Source organism: Lissotriton vulgaris, chromosome 1_2, assembly GCF_964263255.1.
Source record: "Lissotriton vulgaris chromosome 1_2, aLisVul1.2, whole genome shotgun sequence".
Taxonomy (NCBI): domain Eukaryota; kingdom Metazoa; phylum Chordata; class Amphibia; order Caudata; family Salamandridae; genus Lissotriton; species Lissotriton vulgaris.
Window position 1 is genome coordinate 77,128,275 of NC_141686.1, and position 25,334 is coordinate 77,153,608.

General features: G+C 47.2%; 1 protein-coding gene across 2 annotated transcripts in view; it reads left to right on the forward strand.

Annotated features, from left to right (window-relative positions):
- CCDC77 (coiled-coil domain containing 77) overlaps positions 1-25,334 on the forward strand; it is a 293,054-nt gene that overhangs the window by 252,485 nt on the left and 15,235 nt on the right. For both annotated transcript variants that reach the window (XM_086952832.1, XM_086952833.1), the window contains 2 exons: positions 520-645; positions 18,732-18,884. In XM_086952832.1, coding sequence (XP_086808958.1) covers positions 520-645; positions 18,732-18,884 — 279 coding nt within the window. The remainder of the gene's footprint in view (positions 1-519; positions 646-18,731; positions 18,885-25,334) is intronic.

The window sequence follows — 25,334 nt, forward strand, 5'->3', positions numbered from 1 at the left end:
TTTCACTCAATGATTTGGGGTTTATCAGTCTCACAATAAATACCACCATTATCCACATGGAACTAAATTGCCCTGGTGCAAACTCTCACACAGGACATAAGGTGGTGGAGATTGCTATCATCTGTTCTCAGTGCAATGTTCCCTCTGTCCACAGTCTACCCATAATCACATTTTTCCTTCTATCCATCCTCTGTCCTCTAGCAACCTTCTTCCATCTACTCTATGCTACACACCCAACTCCCATCACGCTAAGTTTTGTAAATTGCGAACTACTCACTTTCTTATATTAAATTATTTCTATAAAAAAATGTCAGTATTGAATGATTTCCCAAGCCTTGCAACAATGGGATCTTACAAGACAAATTACATTTTTGAATATTATTCCATTCTTTGGCTATGTATCCTTGGCCTACCAGAACCAATACCCTGAAGTCTCTTGTCTTCCACTGACATTCAAAAGTACACTTAGGCTGATCCTGGACAGCACTAACTTCCGCCTTTCTTTTCCGTATGTGCTAGACTATGGAAGAACAGTTGGCACAGGCCCACCGGCTTTCTGACATGTACCGGGAGCAGTGTGTTTCCATGGAAAATGAGTTGGCTCGCATCCGTGAGGAGGGGGATGTTGGAAGAGAAATCTTTCAGGTAAGGAAATCACCTATGCTTACTTGAAATTGTATTAGGTGTGAGAAAAGCATGAGGGTATGTTTCTCTTGTAAGCGTGTGAAAATGGAGGTGTTATTGTCCATCTCCTCTTAAACTCTTTATTTGCCTTTGACACCTTTTTGACAAGCAAACTAGGTAACATGGGTGATAACCAAGGATTTCATGATCCTATTTAAACAATATAAACCTGTGGTCTGCGGACTCCTGGGGGTCTGCAATGCCTACTCAAGGGGTCTGCGCTAGTTATATAATATTAACAGATTAATTAACAATGTATTCATAAATAAGCTAATTGAAAATGTAACTTTTTAAAACACTTCGTAATGGAATTTGAAACTGGAAGCAAAAAATTTATCTGATATTGTGCTTCGCAGGAGCAGCAGAAATACAGCAAGGGAATCTAGTATGGATGATTGGCTTCAACTGAAGCACCACTGCTATGTGCTGACAAAAAGAGCATGAATTAAGAGTAAAAAAGTCTAGCACATTACTTCATCTTTTAGAAACAAAATTTTGAAAAGCTCCATCTTTCCCATAAAAATTTCAGTTTTCACTTTTGTTTGTGAACTCTTTTTTTCCCCATGATTTGTGTTTGTTTAATGTGTACTTGTTTCGGTATATTTGTGTATTTTTTGAGATTCAAAACATAGAAACTGCTTAGATGGGGGTCCCCTACTTCCAATAATGATTCAGTAGGTGGCCACAAAACCTAAAAGGTTCAAAACTGCTATAAACTATAGGCAAACCCACATGCGCACTTAAGTGCCCCAACCACTCCTCCCCCTGCTGGCTGTGACAACAGTTCAGCCATGCCCCGCAAAACTGCCCCGTAAAAATAAAATGATAAACATTGTGGTGTTAACATTTTATTTTTCCTTTTTCCATTGCTCAAAGAGCAGTGGGGTGGCGCTCCTCTGCCTTAGCGGAGGAGCCACCGCTGCCAGCTGAGCAGCATAGTCTCAGAAGGTTGGGGTGCTCATGCCCTATCTGTTTTACTTCACTGGGTCACATGACTAGGTGCAGTTGACCTCTGTGTATTCCTCCCAAACAGCATCACAACCGAGAGTTTGGATGTTGGCAGGATGGGCCATCCTGGCTTGATTGGGGATGGGGGGTTGCACACTTGCACTTCAAAGGCACTGGACCAGCTCATACACAAAGGAGTTCACACTAGCCTATGTGCCTCCAGACAGACTGGGACCAGGGCAGGGAGGTAGGAAATTCCAGACACCTCTGTACGGGAAAACTCTAGAAGTTTCTTGCACTTCAATGTGGGTACCGGGTATAAAAAGGGGACCGATAGACCTACTCTTTTGGCCTGTGAATATTGCAGAAGAACGCCCTGGTGCTTGAGGCCTCCCCTGCTTGCTGAGAAGGAGGACTGGACATGCGCCCTTCATCCCAGGCCGAAGTGACTCCAAGGGTTAGCTGGCTGACGACCTGTTCTGAACTACAGGGATACAACAAGCTCTAGATGCCTCTGCAACTGCCCAGCTGAACCTGCTGTACTCTACCTACAATTAGACCTGCCTGAGCCCTGCTGGACTCTGCTGAAGTGTGTTGTGATCTCCAAGAGGTGCCTCCCAGGTCCTGCATCCATTGTGTGGCATCTCTTAAGCTCCTCTTAAAGAAAAGGATACATCCGGCAGTTTTGAGATCTTCGTGACCATGAACTGTCCCGATCGCAGCAAGATCTTGCCGACTACCAACAGGAAGCTCTGGTGAACCCAACTCTGAGCTACAACGACTGCCAGCAATGACCTGCAACAGGAGATCTGTACTTTACATTACAGCATTGCCAGCCCGGTGGGACTGCCAACGCGAATCACCAGCCAGGGCCATCCGCAATGCCTGACAGAATCTTAATTCTACAGTGACTACAATCTGCAGTGCTCTCCCTGCTCCTCACGGCCTCCTCTACTGCGAGCGGGACACTTTGTGCTGGACTTTAGAAGGCAACCTTTTCAGTGGGACTAACCTGGTCCCTGTATACGGCCATCGTGGTTAACCTACACTTCTCTTCCAGGGGATCCTCATCAATAGTCATAAGCACTGAATATTCCCACCCGTGTGCGGGACCCCGGAAACAATATAAAAATATATATGTAAAAACACATATATCTTGCTCCCCATAGATGTACATACATATATTATTTTTCTCACACCAATGCAGCTCCAAAACTCAGGCTAAAACAATATAAGCACATGTACTGCAATTAGTAAGGAAACAAAAAACACATTAGGTCAAATTTCCCTTGAACTTTGTGTTTTAATGAGTAAAACCACTCATAAATCCTGAAAATTGCTTATAAATAGACATTGTTAGCCCTCAGGCTGCATTGTAAAACAATAGCATAGAAAATGAAACCATTTTCAACAAAAACTGGCACTGTGCCTTTAAGGCAGCCCTGATCCCAGGCTTCCCATCATGCCTCAGGGGTGACAGTTAGGTCAGTTGTTCTTTCCGGCTCCTTCAGTCAGGAACCTGGTGAAACAGCTCCCTTTCTTTTTGACTTTCTGTCAAAAAATATTCTTGTTAATCTACAATTTTTGCCTTCACTCGACGTCTTTTAGACCTAGGGTGCTACTACTACCTTTTTATGCTTAAAAAAAGGTGTTTTTCCTGTCAAAATGCCTTCCCTCTTTGACAAATGTCCTTCATGTGGAAGAAAGATGGCCAAGAAAGACACTCATTCAGTGTGTATCCTGTGCCTACCAGACTCTCATTCTTCGAAAACCTGTGAACACTGCCAGGTTTTAACATCCAGAACTCTCAAAGACCGAGAGAGAATTCGAGTTTATGGACTTTCTGAGAGAGGAAGATCTCCCAAGAAGCAGAAAAGTCGGAGGGTGCGGTCGACGTCGAAAGAAGCCCCGACTTGTTCACCATCGGCGTCGAAGAAGCAGTCGACGGCAACGAAGAAGACTTCTTCAGCGTCAACATCCAAGGTAACTCCGCTACAGACAGCATCGAGGGGTAGGTCACCGTCGAAGCAGAAGAGCTCGACGGCGAGCCAACCGACGGCGAAGCAGCATCGTCATGCTGTGACGTCGAGGCATTCTCCGTCGATGCCTGGCCACCGGTGTTCTGCGTCGAGACATCCTCCGTCGACGACTAATCGTGGTCGTTCGGCGTTGAGGGAGCCTCTGCTGACACATCGTCGATCGACATCGAAGCAGCCCACGTCGACGCCCTGTCAATGGCGTTCGACGTTGAGGCAGCCTCCGTCGCATTCACATTCGACGTCGAAGCAACGTCCGTCGTCGTTGAGCAGGCATCCTTCAACGGCGAGACGCTCTATGTCGAAGGACAGTCATCAACACTCTAGGTCGGCGTCGAGGAGATCACGGTCGACGTCGAGGGAGCGTCTATCTGCTCAGCGCTCGGCATCGAAACAGCCACCATCGACGGATCAACGGAGATCCAGAGAGCGGAGCGTCTCGCAGCCAGTGAATATATCTTTTTCAAGATCACCGGAGAGATCACCTGGGAGGCAGGTGGTGCATGAGATGGAGAGTGAACCTTTGGACCAGACTCCAGTCCTAAGGTCTCAGCTGGGTTCCCCAGGATCAGCATTGGCTGCGGAGGTGGAGAAATCACCATTACAGGATCCTCCCGCCAAGAGAAGGAGGGTTTCTGAAGAGAGCGGTCGATCGAGGTCTTCCTCTAGACGGTTTATAGTGAGCCTGTCCTCATCCTCCTCGGCATCCTGAAGTGGCAGATCCTCGGATGGGGAAAACAGCTATTCGGATAGGAACAGGTCAAAGTCCCCTGCAAGGTCGCAGCAGGATCAAACGGAACAGCCTCCTCCACGTTCACGTTCGCCAGTGCAGGAGCGCGCCAAAAACTCTCCTCCTGTTCGTCTTTTCCCAAGGTGGTATAGACCTCCTCACCACTGGGCCAAGGACCAGGACACGGCGGATTGATTGAGGGCGTATCGAGATCAGACCTCCCGCCGCAAAGAACGGTCTCGTTCTAGAGGACATTCAAGTAAAAGAAGATCTAGTCACAGGGAGCGATCTCGTTCTAGAACGCGCTCAAGTAGGAGATGATCTAGGTCCAGGCGGACTCATAGCTCTTAGAGTTCATCGAGGACCCGATCGCACAGGAATTACTCTCCAACCCTAACAAACAGTCCACGCTCGAGAATATTTCCAACAGAGGATATTTTCTCGTTCCAAGACATATTGGGCAGGGGAGCCCTGAAGCTAGGAGTGCCTATGACAGCTCTGCAGATCGAGACGATGGTCATCTTTGAAACCCTGCAGTACAGAACAGCACCCAAACCCTTATTGCCGTTGGTCCTGGGTATCATGGTCCCGGTGAATGAAGTTTTCCTGGCTCCGGCTACGGTAAAGTCAGTCCCAGCAAGGATTCTCAAAAAGTATCGTCCTCCTGAAGAGGATCCTCTGTTCCTCAAGTCCGATCCACCGCCAGATTCGGTAATCATTGCGGCGGCTAAAAAATACAATGCGGTGGCCTCCTCATCCACGGTACCGCCGGATAAGGACAGCAAGCTACAAGACTCATGGGGGAGAAGGGTGTGTAACACCTCAGCTTCTTTCCTCAAGGTCTCCAATGCAGAAGCTCTGCTGGGCAGATATGATAGATCTCTGTGGGACTCGCTTCAGAGGTTTTCTGCAAAACGTCCTCAGGAAGACGGAAAGGACTTTGAGGAGATTCTGACGGAGGGCAGTCAAGTCTCCAATCAGATTATAGGGGCGGCGGCAGATGAAGCAACGCTGGCTGCGCATGGTTATGCGCATGGAATCACAGCGAGGAGGTCCTCGTGGTTGCGCCTTACAGCACTGAAACCCGAGGCTCAGGCCAGAATACTAAATCTTCCTTTTTCAGGCACATCTCTTTGGGGCGAGCGCCGATGAGGAGATGCAAAGAATGAAGACTGAGTTAGACACCCTTAAAGCCGTGGGGCTTGAAAAGAAAAAGAAATTCCGGAAGAAATTCCGTTCGGACAACAAGGGCTCTTCGAAGCAGAGGGTTCAAACCCCTCACTGGCAGAAGGGCCAGAACCAGCAAGTCCAACAAAAGTGTCAATATAAAGGAAAGCGCAATTCCAAAGGAAACGGAAATCAGCACCAAGGCAACAGCTTCAATAAGCCTCAGCAGAAGCAATGAGTATTCACTTCCCCCAGTGCCGTTGCCCACTCCAGTGGGGGGAAGCATTGCGCATCACAGGACAGAGTGGCAGGCCATTACAAAAGACCAATGGGTGTTGTCTACGCTGCAGAATGGGTTCTGTCTTTGTTTCCATCATCTACCTCAATCCGTTCCTCCGATGTCAACATCAAGCCACCAGCTACAAATGTTAAAGAAAGAAATAGCGACACTCCTCGAAAAATCAGCCATCGAGAGGGTGCCGGTGGCTCAAAGGGGGAAAGGAGTATATTCGAGGTATTTTCTGGTCAGATAAAAGGGCCAAAAGGCGGAATACAGGCCCATTCTGGACTTGAGAACACTCAATCTACATGTCAGAAAAGAAACGTTTTGCATGTTGGCGCTTCACCAAATATATCCACATCTCAGGAAGGGGCATTAGATGTGTTCGATGGACCTTCAAGATGCGTAATTTCATGTCCCGATACGGCCCGATCACAGGAGATTCCTTCGATTCCGGGTGGGGACCTCCCACTACCAGTTCAAAGTCCTGCCGTTTGGGTTGAAGTCGGGCCCCAGGGTGTTCACGAAGTGTGTCTCAGTGGTTGCGGTAGCTCTACGCTGCAGGGGGGTCTTCGTATACCCATACTTAGACGATTGGCTGCTGAAAGGTCCTTCTCCAGACAACATAAGGAATCAATTCCAGACATGCATAGAACTCTGTCAGCGTCTAGGCCTGCATGTCAACTACAGCAAGTCTGTCTCCCAACCCACTCAGAAGATTCACTTCCTAGGAGCTCTGCTAGACTCCGAAGTAGGAAAAGTGTTTCCTTCGGAGTAGAGACAGTTTTCGATAACGCTCAAGTGCCAGCAAGTTCTTCACAACAGGACTCAGAAAGTGCGAAAGATAGCCTCCCTCTTGGGGTCGATGGCTTCATGCATCTTCTTAGTACCGAACGCCAGACTTCGGATGCGTCCTCTTCAGCAGGATCTGGAGGACGAATGGGACCAGCAATCAGATCGCTGGGACGATCACATCACTTTGTCAGAGGTAGCTTGATCTTCCATCCCTTGGTGGACAAAGAAGCAGAACATGCAGGTGGGAGTCCTCTTCCATCAACCTCCTCCTGCACAAACGATCATCACAGACGCGTCCTTACAAGGCTGGGGAAGCGCACATGGGGCCTCTCCAAGTGCAGGGTCGGTGGTCGTCTAAAGGAAGCACCTACCACATCAACTTGCTGGAATTGAGAGCAGTCCACCTGCCTCTCAAAGCGTTCCTTCCCTCGCTTCAGGAGGAAGTGATTCTAGTACAAACGGACAACACCACCACGATGTACTATTTGAACAAGCAGGGAGGAACCCGCTCAAGGACTCTATCACTGGAAGCTCAGCGCATCTGGCATTGGCTTCTGGCTCGCAAGTTGTCTGTTCAAGCAGTCCATCTCCCAGGAGAGCAGAACGTGAGGCCGGACGCACTAAGTCGGCACTTCGAGGACAGAGAGGACTGGGTTCTCAACAACGAAGTGCTAGAAGACATTTTCCAGTCTTTGGGTCGTCCTTCCATAGATCTCTTCGCGGACGACGTAAACAACAAATGCCCAAGCTTTGCCTCAAGGTTCTACCGACCAGGAACGAGAGGGAATGCTCTTTTGATCGACTGGTCAGGGGAATTTGTGTACGCCTTTCTACCCCTTCCGCTGATCCCGAAGGTGGTGAGCAAGCTGAACCACTCGTGCACAACAATGATCCTGATTGCCCCCGACTGGCCGCGGCAATGGTGGTACACGGACCTACTTCACCTGTCAGTGTCTCCTCACAAGAGGCTTCCATGCAGGCCGGACCCGTTATCGAAGATGAACGGGAGGATTCACCATCCCAACCTTCCGTCACTGAACTTGTAAGGATGGCTCCTGAGGTCATTCAGTACGGCCATCTAGGGCTGCCACAAGACTGCATGTCCATTCTGAAAGAAGCACAACGTCCTTCCACAAGACATTCTTACGCATGCAAGTGGAAGAGGTTCTATATGTGGTGCATGCAGAATGGTCACAATCCGGTGTCAGGAAGAAGCAGTTCTTCCAAACGTGTTGTACCTGGCTAAAACAGGGTTGAAGTTTAACTCCATTAAGGTGCATTTAGCCGCTATAACTGCTTATAGGCGATCACCTTCACAAACCTCTTTTTTCCAGTTACCAGCAGTAAAAGATTTCCTGCAGGGTCTGAAGAAGGTGTACCCTCCTGTACGTCCTCCTTCTCCTCCCTAGGAGCTGAACCTAGTACTATCAAAGTTGATGGGTCATCCTTTTGAGCCCATTCATAAAGCTACTTTACAGCATATTTCCTGGAAAGCGGCTTTTTTGGTAGCGATTACGTCAGCCCGCAGGGTGAGAGAGATTCAGGCCCTCTGCACTAAGGAACCATATACAGTGTTTCATTTCAATAAAGTAGTGCTGAGAACGCAACCTTCTTTCCTGACGAAAGTGGTGTCAGATTTTCATGTCAATCAGTCGATCTCTCTGCCCACTTTCTTTCCCAATCCCTCTACTCCAGCTGAGAGGGCTTTACACTCTTTGGACCTGAAAAGGGTTTTAAAGTTTTATTTGGACAGGTCCAAATCGATCCGACATTCTGATCAGTTATTTATTAACTATGGATCGATCAGAACTGGTCATGCAGCATCGAAACGTTCCATTTCCAGATGGATCGTCTCGTGTATCAAACTTGCTTACCAATTGGCGCAAAAACCTCTGGGGTTTACCCCTAGAGCGCATTCCACTAGAGGGAGAGCTGCCACGGCAGCTTACCTACAGAATGTGCCCATGTCTGAGATTTGTAAAGCGGCGACCTGGAGGTCTGTCCATACATTTACCAGACATTACTGTCTAGATTCGGGCACGAGAGCAGATACCCAGGTAGGCCAGGCCTCCCTGAGGAATCTGTTTAGCAGCTGAGTTAATGGCGGTTATGATATGGTTGGGTCATGTACTTCTCATTTACCTGCAGGTGGTTGATGGGCTAGCTATTCTATTCAGTGCTTATGACTATTGATGAGGATCCCCTGGAAGAGAAGGATAAGTTACTTACCTGTAATCCTAGTTCTCTTCCAGGGGTATCCTCATCAAAGTCATAAGCAACCCATCCGCCTCCCCAGGTAAATGAGATTCAGTACTATTGCAATCTTATGGTTGAGCCCTGTCTTCAGGGTTATGCAAAGAACAACTGACCTAACTGTCACCCCTGAGGCATGATGGGAAGCCTGGGGTCAGGGCTGCCTTAAAGGGACAGTGCCAGTTTTTGTTGAAAATGGTTTCATTTTCTATGCTATTGTGTTTCACAATGCAGCCTGAGGGCTAATAATGTCTATTTATAAGCAATTTTCAGGATTTATGAGTGGTTTTACTCATTAAAACACAAAGTTCAAGGGAAATTTGACCTAATGTGTTTTTTGTTTCCTTACTAATTGCAGTACATGTACATGTGTTTACATTGTTTTAGCCTCAGTTTTGGAGCTGCATTGGTGTGAGAAAAATAATATATGTATGTACATATATGGGGAGCGAGATATGTGTTTTTACATATATATTTTTATATTGTTTCTGGGGTCCCGCACAAGGGCGGGAATATTCAGTGCTTATGATTTTGATGAGGATACCCCTGGAAGAGAACTAGGATTACAGGTAAGTAACTTATCCTTATGACTTTCACCTGGTATCACACAACCAGATAACTGTAACGCTTTGTTTTCAGGTGCTATACTTACCTCAAAAGTTTAAAATTGCAAAGATCCGTTTCTACAGATTGGAATTTTGTCATTTTGGTGTCAAGGAAGTGTGTTCAATTTTACTCTTTTTCTAAATTGGTGTGGGATTTGTCTTGTGTTGTGTTTTACTATATTATTGTTTGAGTACAGCATAAATACACATTGCCTCCAAGTTAAGTCTGACTTCTTTAGTGCCAACCTACCAGCTTAATTTGAGTACCTTTTTGTGATTCATCCTGACAAGGATAGTGACTGTTGCTTGAGAAGGGTTTATGCCCCCCTCAACCAACAAACTAATTTCTCACAAAATTCATGCCTGGGGAAATGTGAGAGCCAGGTTTAGGTGACTGAGCGAGTTTTACATGTAAATGGTCTGTGTAGGTGTTCATGGAGCCTGGGCCTATCAATCTCTTTAATGTGAAATTTGTACACTCCTCCAGGTATTGGCTTTCCGGATCTATTGGCAGAGATAGCTATTTATATATTTACTTTGAGTCCCATCACCTACCTCATAAGTTTCTTCCATTGTATGTCCTTCACAAACTAATGGACCCAGTTATCCTTTCATGGAAAAAACTATCTGGTCTTTTCAGTATGATCAGATGTTTTTCTCAGATAGGGCAACAATCATCCCTCACCAATCCCTTGCCAATGTTTTTTCGACATAATTTGTGTGCATCAGCTGTACGTGCATAGGTTTTGAACTTTAGTCAATATACACATCTTCAGGGTGCATAGACTTGATTTCTAAATCTTCATGGGTGGGTCTATTTTGAAACAAAGTGCTTGAGATTTCTCTCTGGACACAGCCGTTACATGGTGTAACCTAGGGTTGTGTTCAGTTTGTGACAATTGTCAATTGCGAGCTCCTATATCGGATCCTTTTCAAAACTTCCTTTCTATTGTTTTCATATACAAGAAACTTAGATTAACAGTATTTTCTCACAATCTGGCAAGCTATAATCATTCCACCCTGGAATAGATACCATATCCACAGTTATTTCATACTTAGTGTAGAAAAAGACAATGAGTTTCTGGAAGATAACTCACTTCTTCCTGTTTAACATAGCACACTCAGTAACCCCATCCCAACAGTGAATGGATTTAGTTTGCTAGTTAGTTCCTATCTGTGGAATAATGTTATTTTTCATTGAAGTGTTTTAATTTTTTCCCCATTTTTTGGTGAAGCCGCGTCCCTTATACATATTTCTCAGCGTCCATACACCACTTCATATTAGCATACCATTCTGTCAGGCTTCAAGTCCAATAATTGCACCTTATCAATGGTGTTTGCATCCCGGAGCATCGAGACCAAAGAGAAAAAGCACTGTGATCTCATACTCTTCAAAGCACCCCTCGGTTTATTGACTAGTTTGCAATCTTTCAGTCTCCACCATTGGAGGTTTACCCCTGTGAATGCTACTTGCATCTGCTTGGGAATCATCCGAGATTCTTAGACTATTTTTGAGCCTCTTTTCCTTATTTGTTGGTAAAAGAAGTCATCAATATTGTCACAAAGATCGCTGGAATCTGGAATATTACTTCTCCTTCAGGGGATCTACATTGATAATCATAAGCACAGAATAGTCCCCTTGATGTGCAGGATTCCAGAACACTTCTTCCAAAGAATTCTTTTTTGCGCTAAATCTTTGCCTTATTGTAGCCAAACCAGTTGATGTAATGTTAAACTGAAAAGCAACTCTGCTTCTTTAAGAGCTCAAAGCCCTCCAGTATCCAGTTTTATTTGTTTTTTGGTAGATTAGAAAGCAAGAAACGATCTTTCAAGATAGATTGCTGGGATGTTGCCAAATTGGTAGGTAATGGACCATAATGAACAAACAATTGGATTTTTTGATATCTTTAGTTTTGTGTAGAAAACATTTCAAGAGAATTAAGATTACAGGTAAGAAGCAGTTCCAGTTTGTTCCTCATTGCTGTGTAGCTTGGAAATTTTTGTCGTCTTTTAGTTCTGAAGAGCAGAAGGCTGATAAAGTTCTTATCAGAAAAAATACTCTTCTCCTTAATTGAAATTCTTTAAAACCTACGATATCTTTTGAAATCAGATTAGCTTTAGGACCTTGTAATTAGAATACTACTATCAATCAATCACTTATAGAGTGCTGCACATCACCCGTGAAGGTCTCAAGGCGCTGAAGCTGTTCGCTGCTGTTTGGAGGTTGATTATTTAAACAGCCAGGTCTTTAGCTCTCATCTTAATTGCTGGAGCGATGGTGCAGGGGAGGTTATTCCAGGCCGTGGCTTAAAGAGGCGCAAAGGAGCATCCGCTGGTGGTTTGACGGATACGTTGGATATCTGCGATGTAGAGGGAGGCTGACCAGAGGTGTCTGGACTGTTGGTGAAAGGTTAGGCGTTTGTTGATGTATCCTGGTCCTTCTTTGTGCAGGGGCTTGTAGGCATGTGTCTGCAGCTTTAACTGCGATCTCTCCTGAATTGTGAGCCAGTGCAGTTTCTTGAGATGGGCTTTGATGTGGGTTCTTCTGGGGAGGTTGACTATGAGTCTTGCAGCTGAGTTCTGTATTGTTTGAAGTCTCAAGGCATGCTGTGATACATATGTAGAGCGTGTTTCCATAGTCCAGTTTGCTGGTGGCTGTGTAACTGTTCTTCTCGTGTTTATTAGGAGCCATCCGAAGGTCTTGTGGAGCATACAAAGGGTGTGAAAACAGGCAGATGAAATGGCATTGACTTGTTTCTTTATAGATAGCTTGTTGTCCGGAATGATGCCACGGTTGCGGGCGTGGTCTGTTGGGTTGGGGGATGCGATGAGCATTGTGAGTCACCATGAGTCTTTCCAAGGCGAGGTGTTGTTCTCAAAGATGAAGACTTCCGTTTTGTCCGAGTTGAGTTTGAGACAGTTAATCTTCATCCAGTCCACAATGTTCATCATGCATCTGTGGACATTGGTGTTGGTACAGGAACTCCGGATCGAAAGAGGATTAGCTGTGTGTCGTCCACGTAGGAGATGACATGGAGTCTATGTGATCTGACGTTGTCTGCTATTGTGATCTTGTAGGTGCTGTAGAGGTTCGGGCTGAGGGATAAGCCTTTGGGGACTCCGCAGATTATCTTCTTGGGCTCTGAGGTGGACTGTGGGAGACGGATCCTTTGGGTTCTGCCGGTGAGGTACAAGGCGATCCATTGGAGAGTTTTTCCTTGAATTCTGATGTGGTGGAGTCTGTTGATCTTCAGACTGGATATTATGTCAAATGCGGTGGACAGGTCCAGGAAAATGAGGGTTGCTGTTTCCACGTGGTCCAGGAGGGCTTTGATGTTGTTGTTGGCTGCGATTAGGGCAGTCTTAGTGCTGTGGTTGGCTCGGAATCTAGATTGAGAGGGGTCCAGGAGGTTGTGGTCTTCTAGGTTGTTGGGTAAGGCGCTGGTTGACTGCTTTCTCAAGGATCTTTGCTGGATAGGGGAGCAGTGGGATGGGCCAGTAGTTCTTCAGATTGACCGGGTCAGGAGACGGCGTGTTTTCAGTCCTCCGGGAAGGAGGCAGCAGTGATGGAGGTGTTTAGGACCTTCCTGAGCTCATCACCTATTAGCTTGCTTCCGAGGTTGAAGACTTGATGAGGGCATTGGTCTGTGGGTGCCTCAGAGTGTATGATGGAATTTGTGTCTTGCGTGGTGAAAAGTTTACAGTGGGTGAGGATGTGTTTGGCATTTGTGTTTGTGGATGCAAGCTGGTTGATGCTGTCTGCGGTGGAGGGATGGTGCTTGAAGTTCTCGTAGATCGAGATCTTGTCGTGGAAGAATTCAGCAAGGAGGGAGTGACGTTGTTCTTGATGGCTACAGGATTGGTGAACTCTTGGCGAAGAGTTCTTTGCTGTGGTTTGCGCTGACTTTGATGCGGTTTGCTAGGGCATTCTTCTTAGTTTCTTTCAGGGGGCAGTGGTACTGGTTGAGGGCGGTCCTGTAGTTGGTGCGGTCCTCTGATTTTTTTGCTGATGTTCCACTTCCTTTGAGTTGACAGCAGTTACACTTGGTGGATTGTAGTTCAGTGGTGAACCAGCTTGCTCTTTTGCTATGTTCTTTAGCCTTGGTAGTCTTGTTGGGGGCAATGGCGTTGGTGCATTTCGTGATCCACTGGAAAAAAGTTCTTTGCTGCTTGTTCGGGGACGTGTCTGGAGCCTGGGAGGTGGGAGCAGAGTGCCATTCAGGCTCTCTTTCTAGCTTGTGCATTTCTATCTTTCAGCTGGCGTCTTCGACAATGAAGTAACCTTCTATTTTGTGTGATTTTAACATATTTGAATATATTTCAACATGATTTGTTGTTCTAAACTCCAGGCAATCCATCCGGTCAAGATAGCAATTTTTGCCTTAAAATGCTGTTGTAGTAGATTAAAGTATAATGAATTTCATTTATTTTAATGGGTCCCATGGTTGGAGTTTTTGATGGCGGGGGTGTAGGGAAGGATGGTTTGCCACAGTAATTGAAAAGTGGATCGATTGATGGTCTTGATCATGTGACTAGAGTAAGTAGACCGAGCATTACGCTTTTCCTTCATTGGAAAAAGTGCATCTAAAATGCAACCACCTTAGCTGGTATTGCAATCCATCAATTGGTGCATCTGTGGATCACACATGTTACTAATTAACTTTGATTGAGGGGTTACTAATCTCACCAATCCACACATTACAACCACCCAGTAACTGCTTCTGGAAAAGCTTTTATTACTTGCAGAGTTTCTATATACTGACATGAAGTGGGTGGTTCAGTATTGCTTGACAATCACTTTGGGAAATAAGATCTCTTTTTTCAAGGTGTAGTTATAAGCAGTTCCTTTAAGATCCGATCCTTGGCTATAATCTCAAGACTGCCAACACTCTACTGAATGCCTTTTTTTCCTCACTGGGACCGGATTGTAGAAAATTGGGACACTGGTGTTATCCAGCTCTGTAATTATGTACTGCATTGGTGGCTCTGCTTACTTTATGCCTCTTATTTTGCTATTGTGGTGTCACGCCAGATGCCGCTACAACAACAACACCCTCAGCGCACTCAACGCCGGCCGATCCTCCACCTCCTTCCAGCCACCCGAAGCTCACCCACAGATCCTTCACCTGCCGAAACTGCAGCTACATCTGCCAGCGCACACCTGCACGTCCTGCCCACCCCACCAAAGTGGACCACAACCACCTCAGATGTATACTGCTCAACACCGGCTCCATCCAAAGGAACGCCTTCGAACTCTGGGACCTCTTTGACTCATCCTCCCTAGACGTCGCTTTCCTGACGGAGAACTGGATGAACTCCTAATCGGCACCCGACGTCACCATAGCCATCCCTCATGGCTACAAGATCACCCGCAGGGACCGCACCAACAGACCGGGAGGAGCAATTGCCATCGTCCACAGAAATACGACCAACACTGAAGACACCCTCAGCCCCGCCGAACACCTGTACTTCCAGATCCACATCGATCCCAACACCACCCTCAGAGGAACCCTCGTGTACAGACCCCTGGACTTCGGCCACAGTTCGACTCCATCACAGACGCCGTCAGCGCGTATGCCCTGGCCTCCACAGATGACATCCTCCTCGGAGACCTGAACTTCCACCTCGAGAACACCACCAACAACAGCAGCTCCACCACACTACAGGACAACCTCGCCTACATCGGCCTCAAACAGCTCGTCACGACACCCACCCACTCCGCCAGCAGCCACGTCTCCATCAGCCACACCACCGGACCGACAACAGCTGCATCCACTTCTCATTCAAGAAAACCACTGCACACAACCACCAGCAAAGTATGCCCCACCGCAACTGGAACAAGCTTACCACCACCCTCGCCCGAGACCCTCCGACCTACCATCTGGTTCACCACCGACATCCAAGAAGACCTGCCGGAGATTAGAGTAGAAATGGAGCCGCGAGCAAACACCGGACAATCATGCAGCCCTCAAGAGTGCCAGCCACAGACACCACCAACTCATTCGAACGGTCAAAAGGACCTCCTTCAAGGAACGCATCGACAACAGCGCACACAATAGCAAAGAGCTCTTCAACATCGTGAAGAAACTCGCCAACCCCAGCTCCAACGACATCCCGCCGTCACAAGGCCTCTGCGACTCTCTAGCTACCTTCTTCCACCGCAAGATCGCAGACATCCACAACAGCTTCAACATCCAGACCTCTCTGACAGCCACCGACACCCCAGACTCACCGCCCTCAGTAACACCACCCGCCTGATCTCCTGGAACCACATCGAAGACACCATCAAGACCATGAACACCATCCACTCGGGCTCACCATCAGACTCCTGCCCCCACCACATCTTCAACAAAGCGAGCTCCATCATCCCACCCCAACTCTTAAGATCTTCAACAGCTCATTCGAGACCGTCACCATCCCATAAAGCTGGAAACGGAGATCAACGCCCTACTCAAGAAACCCAAGGCAGACCCAAAGGACCTCAAGGACTTCCGGCCCATCTCCCTGCTCCCGTTCCCAGCGAAAGTCATCGAGAAGATCATCAACACACAACTGACCCAATTCTTTGAAGAGAACAACACCCTGGACTTGTCCCAATCCGGATTCCGCAGCAACCACAGCACCGAAAGTGCCCTCATCACCGACGACATCAGGGCCCTGCTGGACAACGGTGAAACCGCGGCCCTTATCCTCCTGGACCTCTCGGCCGCCTTCGACACCATCTGCCACCACACCCTCCGCACACGACTCTACAAAATGGGGATCCGTGACAAAGCCCTGGACTGGATCACCTCCTTCCTCACCGACAGAACCCAGAGAGTCCTCCTCCCTCCATTCCGATCCGAAGCCACCAAGATCACCTGCGGCGTACCCCAAGGATCTACCCTCAGCCTGACCCTCTTCAACGTCTACATGACACCGCACGCCAACATTGTCCGATAACACAACCTCAACATAGTCTCATATGCTAACGACACCCAGCTGATCCTCTCCCTCACCAAAGACCCCGCCACCGCCAAAACCAACTTCAACGCAGGGATGAAGGCCGTCACCGAATGGATGAAGAGCAGTCACCTGAAACTGACCTTGGACAAGACGGAGGTCCTCATCCTCGGCTCCACCCCTTCCGCCTGGGACGACTCCTGGTGGCCAGCCTCACTGGGAACTGCGCCAACACCCACCGACCACGCACGCAACCTGGGGTTCATCCTGGACTCAACGCTCTCAAAGACCCAACAAGTGAACGCCGTCTCCTCCTCCTGCTTCAACTACCTCTGTACGCTTCGCAAGATCTACAGATGGATCCCCACAGAAACCAGGACGGTCACCCAGGGCCTCGACACCAGCAGGCTGGAATTCGGCAACTCCCTCTAAGCGGGAATCACGGCCAAACTCCAGAAGAGACTTCTAACTAATACAAAACTCCTCCACACGCCTCATCCTCGACATTAAGCCTTGGCGAGTACTATGCTACGCTCGTATAGTTTGCAAAGTTTTTGCTACTTCGCACTACGCGAATTGCACGTAGCACAGTGCAAACACGCGTAGTGGTCATTTTTTGCTTTCTCGCGGTCCTAAATGTCAAGTTGGCGACCGCAAGCGAGCAAAATGACATCCGGCGAGACTTTTTCCTCGTTCGCGATCAGCAACATCAAGTTGCCAATCGCGAGCGTGGAAAAAACCTCCCGGCAAGATTTTCAACGCGGGGAGGTCAGGTTTCTCATTGCCAGTGGTCGTGTATGCTCGCAATGAGAAACTACCAGTTCGCGTTGAGAAAGCTGCCACTCCAGTAGAAATCTACTCGAGCGGCAGAAAACGACCGCTTGCACTGTGCAAGATGCTGTTTGCACTGATTGCACAGTGCGGACAAGCATCCGGCACTGTGCAATCAGTGCGAACAGCATTTTGCACAGTGCACTACGCAGTTTGTATAGCTCGCGTATTGCGAAGTGCACTTCGCGTAGCTACGTGTAGCGCTACTACGCAAACTAGGCTCAGGGTTACTCGACATCCACAGCCACATCACCGCCCACTTCAAGGACCTGCACTGGCTGCCTGTCAACAAGAGGATCACCTTCAAGCTCCTCACCCACGCTCACAAAGCACTCCACAACGCATGACCAGCATACCTCAACAAGCAACTCACCTTCTACACCCCCAACCGCCAGCTCCGCTCCGCTGACCTCTCCACCGCTCCAAGCATCCACCGAACAACCACCGGCGACAGATCATTCTTTCACCTCGCAGCCAAGACTTGGAACACCCTCCCCATCCACCTACGACAGACCCAGGACCTGCTGACATTCAGGAGACTCCTCAAGACCTGGCTGTTTTATCAGTAGCTGCTCCTCCCCCCCGCCACCCCCACACCTCCCAGCGCCTTGAGACCCTTACAGGTGAGTAGCGTGCTTAACAAATGTTTGATTGATTGATTATTCTATTCTGTTACTAGGCCCCTATTCCTTTTTACCTAGTCTGCTTATTGAACCTTTATCCACCACCTCTACATGCTTACAGTCTTGAGCCTCTTCTCATCAGACAGATGGGTAAATACTTTATTTTAGTATCCACACTCTATACTCTAGTGGTTTGTCTTTACGTTCTGGCATTCTGGGTAAAATAGTCTTCTAAATTGAATATGTGATCCTGTCATTAAGCAGTCCTTAGTTCTTTTTTGCTCACACCACAAGCTTGCTGGGTTGTTTATCCACTGAACTGTGGAGAAGTGTGGCTCAGGGGTTAGAGGCGGCAGACCCGGAAGCTGAGATCAGCTCTGGACCAGGGTTCAATTCCCCGCCTCGGCGGGTCTTGGGCTAAAAATTCCACGGACTCGATAATTCTCGCTCCGGTGCTTCTCGACTCACGGGTTCACACTCTGCGACTCTGGGCAATAGCTTGCTTAATCTCCACAACGGCCCCTCGTGGCGGGATGCCTGGCTTTCACCTTGTGGATACCCTGCCGGGATATCTCACAGGGGAATACCAGGACGGGTTCCCTAAGCAAGCGCCGGGAAACCCACTGCGGGTAGCTGTGCGCTATATAAGCTCAAATACATACATACATACTTGTTCTGTAAATCTACATTGCAAGAAAAACTAATTTAGCAGTTGTAGTGTGATGCAATTAATTTTGTGGGAGTCAGTTGTTGTATCTGCTTTTATAAAAAATTTAAAAAAACATTGTTGTAACAACTTGCTATTTTTCTTTAACATGAATTCTATCCCCTCCTCAGGAGCGGTCAGATAAGGTTGCAAAGCGTTTGCAGCTAATGACCCAACGCTATGAGGCCCTTGAGAAACGCCGGGCCATGGAGGTGGAAGGCTTTAAAACAGACATTAAGCACCTGAGGCAGAAGCTGAAGGAGGTGGAGAAACAGTTATTCAAGGTATTGTATCTTATTACATTTGGACATGGAAATGTGGAATGCAAGATTGGCAGGATACCTGCTAATATTCTACAGGAAAGACCTACTCAGGGGATCTTGCATTTCCAGTCTTAACATAATTGTGCAGTCTGGTGACTGTTCTCTGCATGTCTCTAGCATGCTGTAAGATGTCAGGAGTCTCTTGCGACGATGCCCCTCTTCTTTGAAATGAAATTACTTAGTTTCTCTGTGTTGATAGCAGGTGTGCAAGCCGTCCCCTATTACATTTAAAGCTAGCCTTGATGAAATATGCTTGGTGAGGCACACAGTCTTGCTGAGGGGTAGGGCAAGTGCAAGTCATATGTTGGTGTAAGACAGCCTGAGTCATGTTGGCCTCTGTTATAAATATATTCTCTGACCGTGATTCTGTCCAGCAGAATGCTACATGGAGTAGACTAGGGAACCTCCCTTACCGTGCCTTGCCTATCATTCATTGGCAAGATCACTGAAAAATGCAGTCTATGTCCATCTCTAAGAACACCTTAATGATGACGCTCTAAAATCCCTTGATCATAATGTCCCTTGTCTTCCTATCCTTCTGCTTTCAACACCATCAAACATGACACCTTGATGAATCTTCTAAAACGGAGGATTAGTTTAACGGGACCAGTCTCAAAGTGGTTTACCTTTTTCTTACACAACCGCACTCAAAGGGTGAAACTCAACCATTCCCTTGCTCCCAGTACCCAAGTCAGGATTGGAGTTCCACAAGGATCTGCACTCTCGCCCACGCTCTTCAACCTTTTTATGGAGCCACTCACTGTCATTCTAAACCAGCCTAACATTCATAACCACATGAATGTGGATGACGCGCAACTTTATTTGAAGCCTCCTTTCTAGATGACAATAAAACTTTAAATGAGGCTCTTTCGCAAACTCGACAATGGTTAGCCCAGAACCATCTTTTATTGAATACCCTCAAAACTGAAATTCCTGCTGATTGCCCCCCACAATCACTCTGCACCTACCCTGGACTGGCTAAAGCAACTCACAGCCCTTAACTACACCCCACAGTGGTTGACTCTGCTAAATCACTAGGCATTACCTTGGACAAAGTACTTAATATGCAAGCTCACATCAGTGCCACTATAAGGGGTGCCAACTTTCATCTTGACACCCTCAAGAAAATCAAACCTTTCCTTCCAACCGATGACATACAACCGGCAGTACAATCCCTGGTGATCTCACATCTTGAATATGGGCTGGTGACCCTTGCGGGGCTGCCTAAAGCGAGCTTGGCCCCCCCCTCAGAGCTACTCTCAATGCATCGGCCAGGCTCATCACTTCTCCAAAAAACACAATTCCATCACACCGGACCTTGTGCAGCTTAACTGGATGTCTATTGAAGCGAGTATTCCTTCTATAATAGCTTGCCTCAAGCATAGCGCCCTGCATAAAACACTCCGCCCTATCTGACGAACAAGCTCATTCTCTCTTGCTCGACTCGGAACTTAAGAAGTACGTCTTCACTTCTCTTGAAACCCCCCCAAATTAAAGAAGAAAAGTACATACAAACATGCTTTTTCTGGCCTTGCACCTAGAATTTAGAACGCTCTTCTTACTGAGATTAGAGCCAATCCTTTCACTGCCTATTTCAAGAAACAGGCCAAATAGATTTTTCTGAATGATCATTAACTGCATCATCGTTTTTCTTTTGCATGTAACATCGTTTAAATGTCCTGACATTTTTCCAAACTTGGCGTTCTCCGTTTATTTCTTGTTAGATGGATAATTTTTATTTTACCAGAGGGTCCTCACCCTACAGTGTTGTCAAATATTTTACTATGTTGTGTCAAGGCACTCTTGCTTGTTTTGCTGAATGTTACAGGAAATATTTTACACCCGAGGAGAAATGGATCTAGGGAGACCCTCTACCTGGTCCCTGATCTTTATTGTATACTCCTTGTGGTGTCACTATGCTGACCTCTATTGTATGGAGTTTATTCATGCTTGCGCCATGTGTACAGCGCTCTGATACCCACAAGGGTCATATTCGCGCTTTATAAAAACTTCTAATAAATAAATGATAACCTGTCTCATGCACAGCTACCAGACTGGCTTTAAGTCACGCTGTAGCACAGAGATGGCTACCTTACAAGTAATAGATGATGCCCTCCTGGTTGCAGATGGAGATGACCCCTGCCTCATGATATTGCTGGACATCTGAGCTGCGTTCGACCCAGTCAACCATCCCACCCTCAGGCACACCCCTGAGTCTCACATGGTACTCACTGGCAATGTCCTTCACAGTTTCTCTTTCTACCTTCCCAACTGTTTCCAGACCCCCTATCATCAGCGGAGTCCCCCAGAGTTCCATTCTGTCCCCTGACATCTTCAGCATCTACACGGAGCCACTTGGTGCACTAAAGGAAGGTAACAGCATCGATTCACCAATATGCTGATACACAGCTCTGCTTGAAACCTTTATCTGTTTCAGGCATTTACCGCCTTAAAGCAATGCACATCATCCAGACCTTGTTGTCCAGTGCCTACTTGAAGCTTAACACAACCAAAACAGAATTCCTGTTTTTACCAAGAATAACAAACCAGAAATGTATACACCTGGCACATTGATTGCTTTCAACCCCAACTTTCACTGAATGGCAAGTCACCTGGATTCATCCTTAACAACAACCTCTCCCTAATGAAATGCTTTGCCAAAACAACACATGGCCTTCTACCGGCTCTCTCTTCTAAAGGAAGTTAAACATTTTCTTCCAGAAAGCGATGTCAGAACTCGTACGCAAGCACTCGTACGCAAGCCCTCGTACTCTTTTATCTGGATGGTGGCAACACTCTACTCCATGGCCTGCCAAACCCCATGATGGCAACCTTTAAGAGCATTTATCAAACAGGGGGAGAGTGATCAGTAGATCAACGGACACTAATTACCACTTAAGGAAGTGGAAGGTCCAGTCACAGCATGTGCCCGTATCTAGTACAAGTAGTTCAACAAAAGGGGTTGCTGCACTGTTCCTAAAAGGGGGGGAAAGGTTAGGAAAAACTGACGTGACCGAAGGTGTGAGTAGTACACCTTTGGGCATCCATTTTGTTGGATGTGTTTGCCTCACACACCCAAAAGGGTGTCATGCTTCATCATTGGCGGTTGCTCCTCGTCGGGGGGGGGCGGTGCAATCCCCAACGGGCTCACCTCGAGGAGGGGCTCTTTAGCGGAGATCTTTTTTATCCAACTGCCCTATGATGAAGTGCGGTTGTGTGGGTAGGATAGCAGGTAGGCTCGGTGTGGTGATTAAAATGCAGCAGGGGGTACCGGAAACAACTTTATTCAGGAGGTCCCCCTACTACAATTAAAAACAGTGAAAAAAGGGCTCGCTAGGTGTCACCACGTTAGGTAGAGAGATCCTAGAGAAGCCTTGAGGAACAAATGGTCAACATGTTTCTCGCACTTAGGTTAGTCACCTGCGATTCATCAGGACCTTGTAGAGGTGAAAGAAAAAGAACTCAACAACATGCCAGTGTCATGTATGTGGTGTAGGTGTATTTTACCTTGGTGGAAAGTCCTATGCCTAATGGTCACGGTCACGGGGACCTCCTGAATAAAGTTGTTTCCGGTACCCGCTGCTGCATTTTAATCACCACACCGAGCCTACCTGCTATCCTACCCACACACCCGCACTTCATCATAGGGCAGTTGGATAAAAAAGATCTCCGCTAAAGAGCCCCTCCTCGAGGTGAGCCCGTTGGGGATTGCACCGCCCCCCGACGAGGAGCAACCGCCAATGATGAAGCATGACACCCTTTTGGGTGTGTGAGGCAAACACATCCAACAAAATGGATGCCCAAAGGTGTACTACTCACACCTTCGGTCACGTCAGTTTTTCCTAACCTTTCCCCCCCTTTTAGGAACAGTGCAGCAACCCCTTTTGTTGAACAACCTTTAAGAGCACCCTGCACGCCACAGCATGTCTCATCCAGGGCCTGAATAAATATGATCACATCATCTTCATGGAACTCCATTGGCTCTCCTTACCGGCTCGCACCATCTTCAAAACCAGCTAAATTATTTATGAAGTCATCACAACCAGCATCCCTGCTTATCTTGTAGGCAAGCTCACCCTCTCTAGTGGTTCTCGGCACAACCACAGTCAGGACACAGTCACACTGCTTCTTAAGAAGTGAGAATAAGGTAGCAGACCTTTTACATCTATGCCCCCTGAATCTGAAACAACTTACCAGTATCCATCATGACTGCCCCAACACTGCTGCAGTTTAGGAGAGATGAAGAGACGCCTCTTTATAGAACACTACATGACAAAGCATTAACAGGCAACAAAGCAGCTAACTCGCATTTAAGCAGCAATCTGCTGGCTTTGGCTAGTTTGCACTATAAAAATGACATACAGGCATTGACCATCCCACAGTGTCCCGGTATAGGGACCAACATCACATACAGCTATAGGTCATACACTGTGTAATAGCCTGTCACCTGAAGAGAGCAGGAGAAGACGCTAGGCTCTGTGAGGCCCCAGCCGATTGACACAACGACTGAAGGGTCAATCATAAAGGAGGACTCACATGAGGAGTTTGTTCCGCTACAGTTTTACCTCACAAGCTGGTATGAGAGACATAAGCTGATTGAGGTCTACTAGAAGGGTGTGTCCAACACTAGTACTGTGACGAAGTGTCTGGCCCTGAAGAACTTGCCAAAAATTTTGTGGCAAAGAAACATGTTGGCATCTGGTATTGGTATGCATGGATAGCAACCAGTCTATTTTTAATTTGACAGATCACACTTAGTGAATAATAAAGTAATTGCGATAAAAGTGTGTCTGCAAATTTAATCACTTTTTTGTCACAACGTGGAGTGCGACTATTTGTCACTCTACTGCACGTACACAGTTTATTTCTTTGTTTGGACACATCATATTTGGGACAAAATGACCACCGATGATGAGAACAGTGGGCTTATCTGGTGAGTACCTACCAGTTACCCCGTTGGTGGTGCGCCCGTGAGGGGTCATTTTGTCCCTTGCAGATTTTTTTAGGTCTCGACTATTCGATTCCGCAGGGATAGATAGGCGAGATTATAGTAGGCAGTTCAAAAACTCTACCAAACTTGCGGATCGCGTACTGTTCGGGTGAGCTATGCACGTGCACGCCATCTCCAGCCACGTCACACCACCATTTGTCTGTGCCTCGCCTTCAAAGTCTACCTGTCCCCCCGCCCCACATGTGCACATCGCGCACAACCATTTGTCTGTGCCTCGGCATCAGACTTCACAGGGCTGCCGCTCCCCCGCCCACCCCCCGCCACAGCAATGCCGAGAGCTTGTTTTCCGCTGTCCCTTTGTCCCCCACCTTTCACGTTCTTCTCTTCCTTGTTTCACTCGGCCCTTCCCTCACTCGCTTTTTATTGAATACATGAACTTATTTCCCTCCCGGTGTGCCACGGCCTTCATAGCTCACCCTTTCTCTTTTTTCCTGTCTATCCTGCTGCAGTTTATCTTCCATTTGTCTCTCCTCTCCCTATCCCCCTGTTTCACATCTTTACTGAGTGCATAACTGAGTGCAGGTGTCCGAGTTTACAAGACCTGCGGGCATTTGAGGATTAAAATATGAAATAAAGTAGAGCAATAAAAGCTATTTAAAGGTTGCCCCTGCCTTAGCATCTCTTTTTCTTTCTCTCTCGATTCCACCAATTCTCCTACTTTACCCTGCCTCACTCTTTTCACTCTACTTTCCGTCTCACTCCTGAAACTGGTAACTCTTGCCATTAGAAGTACACGTGCAGCCTTTTAGCTTTGTAAAGCAATTCAGTGTCAGAAGGGCATCACTGTTACAGGACCCCTTCATCCTTTAGTTAGTTACAGTTAAAATAATGTATGAAACGTTACATCTGGCTTTTACTTCTTGTCTATTTTCTATTTTTGTATAGCGTCTAGTGGAATGCAAAGCCCCAAATGAGCCACCAGTATTTGCATGTTTGTATAGTGCCACGTACAGCTCATAACTTTCTCTCCCCTTTCCCCCTGCCTTGGCATCTCTTTTTTCTCTCTCGATTCCACCATTTCTCCTACTATACCCTGCCTCACTCTTTTCATTCTACTTTCCATCTCACTGTTTTCTTCCTCCCGTTTATCTATTTTTGCAATTTAATTTCTCTTCTTCTCTCTGTCCCTTACCTCTGTCCTATCCTCTTTCTCCCGAGTTATCCGGTCTGCCCTCCTCTCACAGCTCTGCCCCTCCCTGCCCTGCACTCCGTGTCTCCCCGGTTTCTCTACCTTTGCTCCTGGCGGTCTCTTTTTAAGGACTCCCCTGGACGTTCTTCCTCCGGAGAGGCTCAGCCCGTACCCCATCACTCCTCTCTCATTGCCACCCTGCAGAACTGCCACCCCCCGGGCCACAGAGCTCTACCTGTCCTGCCACCCCATCCCAAGGGCCTGCATTAAC